Genomic DNA, 3,177 nt, shown 5'->3' on the forward strand with positions numbered 1-3,177 from the left:
GCTCTTTCCAGAACAGACTTTAATGGCTTTCTCCAGAAGTGTTTCCAGAGTCAATAAAGATACTGGGGAAAATCACAGGGTAGAGACTAGAAAATCGGGAATGGGTTTAGAGGAAGGTGAAGCCAAGGGATCCCAGTGTGCTAACGAGCATCTTATTGAAATGGCTAAGCAGAGGGTCCAAGTTGGCTAAGCGAACAGATGGAGTCAGGAGAAGCCCACTGGAGTGTGTACTCTATTACCATGATCTTTAAGACTCTGGGTTGCTTCCATGTCTTGATGGGAGAGTATAAGGGGGGTGGGGGGGGGGGGCCAAGGGACCAAAGGTTGCACAGTGAAAAAAAGCAAGTTTAGTTTGTATATGGTGAAAAGAAATAGGGTCTCCATCACTTATTCTTTGATTAATTTGATTTTTTCATAAATAAGACATATAGGAACTTCTAAGGCTTTCACCTCCACTTGGATGTCTCAGGATATCAAGATTGCTGATCAAGACCTAAAAGATAACTGTTAGGTGGGCCCAAAGTAATGAAAGGTTTGAATAATTCACCTGTGACTGTAAGGGATGACAGCTAGGTGGCACAATGGAGAGACTGCCAGGCCAGCAGTCAGGAAGACTCACCTTCCTGAGTTCAAATCTGACCTCAGACACTTACTAGCTGTGTGACCCTGGGCACTTAACCCTGAATGCTTCAGTTCCTCATTTGTAAAATGAACTGGAGAAGGAAATGGCAAACCACTCCAGTACCTTTGCCAAGGAAACTCCAAATGGGGTCACAAAGAGTCAGACATGACTGAACAACAACAAACCATAAGTGAACACCCATGTTTGAGAAATCCCCCTTAAGATGATTATAAACACTTGTTTGTATAAAAATTCTATTCTACTCTTCAATTTAAGAAAGCTTTGCTATGCCTGATGGAATTGCAAAGGCAAACCTCTGTTTGGGAAACACCTTCCCCTGCTCCAGTTTAAAAAAAAAAAAAAAAAAGGATACATTTTAAAATGAAACATATCTGTAAAGTTTCTGTTCCCTAGGCTAATTTGCTGAGATTGTTCCATCATGTATCCAACAGCAAGCTCTGGAAAGGTCATGCAGATCTGGGCTAGTTATGTAATATTAGATAAGGGGCACAGACCTTGAGAAAGCCTCACGCTACAAAGCACGCTATGTCCAATTAAAAACCAAGAAGTCTCAATCAAGGATCAAGATCAAGAAATGAAAAGCAGCATTACCACCACCATCTGCTAGGTAGAGTAGTGAATAAATGCTGGCTCCAGAGTCAGGAAAACCTAAATTTAAATCTTGTCTCAGTCATTAGCTGTGTGACCTTGGGCAGGTCACTTAACCGCTTACAGCCTCAGTTTCCCTGTCCGTAAAATGGGGCTAATAATACCACCTATTTCACAGGGTTGTTGGGACCAAATTTCATACACACACACACACATACACATATATACAAGTGTGTATGTATTGTGTATATATGTATATACATGTACATGTACATATACACACATATATGTATCTATCAGTTGGCAAGCCTTAAAGAGCTATATATGTTATTTTTACCATTATTATTGTCTTTTCACAATGTTATAAAGCCCAAAGAAGAGATTGAGCATCAAGCCGCAGAGACGATACCTTCAAAACAACATGGAGGGTCTTTGGAGGGCGAAGGGTCCTGTAGCCGGTGAGACTGCTGGGAGGCACCGTGATGGGGACAGGGGGCCGAGGAGTCCGCTGGTGCCCCGAGCGCAGCTGTCTCACCCCGCGGGGCCCTGCAGGGTGCCCCTCCGAGCCGGTACCCTGGCAGGGCCCCAGGAGCTCTCTCTCTCTCAGCCTCGGCCCGCACCGGTAATGTGTGTCTGCTCCTCCAGGCAGCCAAGACGCCGGGAAGATGGGCCCCGAGTTCGGGAACCTGATGCGGGTGAGACGCACCATCTCCTACAACCTGTCTGCGTTGGAGCAGAGAGCCTTCCCCAATAACTTCACTAAGGGCATCCCCAATGTGTTCCGCAGGACACAGGACTCCATTCTACAGGACGTTCCACCACACCCGCCACCCCCTATAGCCTTTTACTTCATCTATACCTGGGGAACCCAGGAGTTTGAGAAACCAAAGAGGAAGACTTGGAAGAAGTCAAATAAGCAACACAGAGGGAAGTGCAACAATCTTGGTTCCCTGTGACTTGGGACACCAACAGAAGAATGTATAAAGATAGTTGGAAGATATAATAAACTTCACATTTTACAAACTGTTAAAAAAAAAACATGGAAAAGGAGAGAGGTGGGTCAGCTAGACTGTGCTGCCTCTTACTGTAGATACTGTACCCATGTGATCCTGGGAGATATTACTCCTGAGTAACTGAATTGGCACAATTCAGGGGGGCCAAAGTCATATCTTGCTTTTACTGGTGTATCTTTTCGGACTTCACTGCACAAAAGTGGGAACACAAAGTGTGTATATGTGTATATGGTATTTTTTTCCAGACTCAGAGGAGCACAGTGCCTCAATACCAAGCAACACTAGGAGTGTAAAAACCTACTAACCTTGGCAGCGTTTGACATATTATTTGCCAATACTCCAGGTCATTCATCTCAAGCTCAACATGTCCAAACAAAACATTATCTTTTCCCTTAAACTTCTGACTTCACTGTTTCAATCAGTGTCATCATCTTTCAACCTTCCCTCTTATTCAAAACCTTGGTGCAGTGTATGACTCTTCCTTGTTGCCTCTCAAATCCATGCTGTCACCAACTCTTATCAATTTCTTGGCAAGATCTCTTGAATCTATCTATTCCTCTTTACTTTCACTGCTGCCATCTTAATACAGACCCTCTTTACTACCCATCTGGACTATTACAATAGCCTCCTAATACTTCTGGCTTCCAGTCTCTACCCATTTTCCTACCATGGCCAAATCAATCTTCCTTATGCACTAGTCTAGTCTTTCAACTCCTCAAAAATCTTCATGTTGCCTACTGAGTAAAGTTCAAATTTACTTTCCTGGCATTCAAGTCCTTCCACAGCCTCAACAACCCTATCCACCTTTCCAATATCATCACAGTGATACCAGTCTCCACTATGGTCCAGCCAAAATGAGCCAACTCTCTTTCCCCCAAATACACACTCTGTGCTTTCCATCTCCTCACCTTGGCTCATGCTTTTCCCTGTTCC

The 3,177-nt window shown here is 44.0% G+C and overlaps 1 protein-coding gene across 1 annotated transcript; it reads left to right on the forward strand.

Moving 5' to 3' along the window:
* Positions 1–1,896: 1,896 nt before the first annotated feature.
* On the forward strand, positions 1,897–2,187 carry LOC118857729 (cytochrome b-c1 complex subunit 8-like). The gene has a single exon (XM_036768276.1). The coding sequence runs from the start codon at positions 1,897–1,899 to the stop codon at positions 2,185–2,187; it is 291 nt and encodes a 96-aa protein (XP_036624171.1).
* Positions 2,188–3,177: the final 990 nt, after the last annotated feature.

The sequence above is a fragment of the Trichosurus vulpecula genome, chromosome 7 (genome assembly GCF_011100635.1).
Source record: "Trichosurus vulpecula isolate mTriVul1 chromosome 7, mTriVul1.pri, whole genome shotgun sequence".
NCBI classification, from domain to species: Eukaryota; Metazoa; Chordata; class Mammalia; order Diprotodontia; family Phalangeridae; genus Trichosurus; species Trichosurus vulpecula.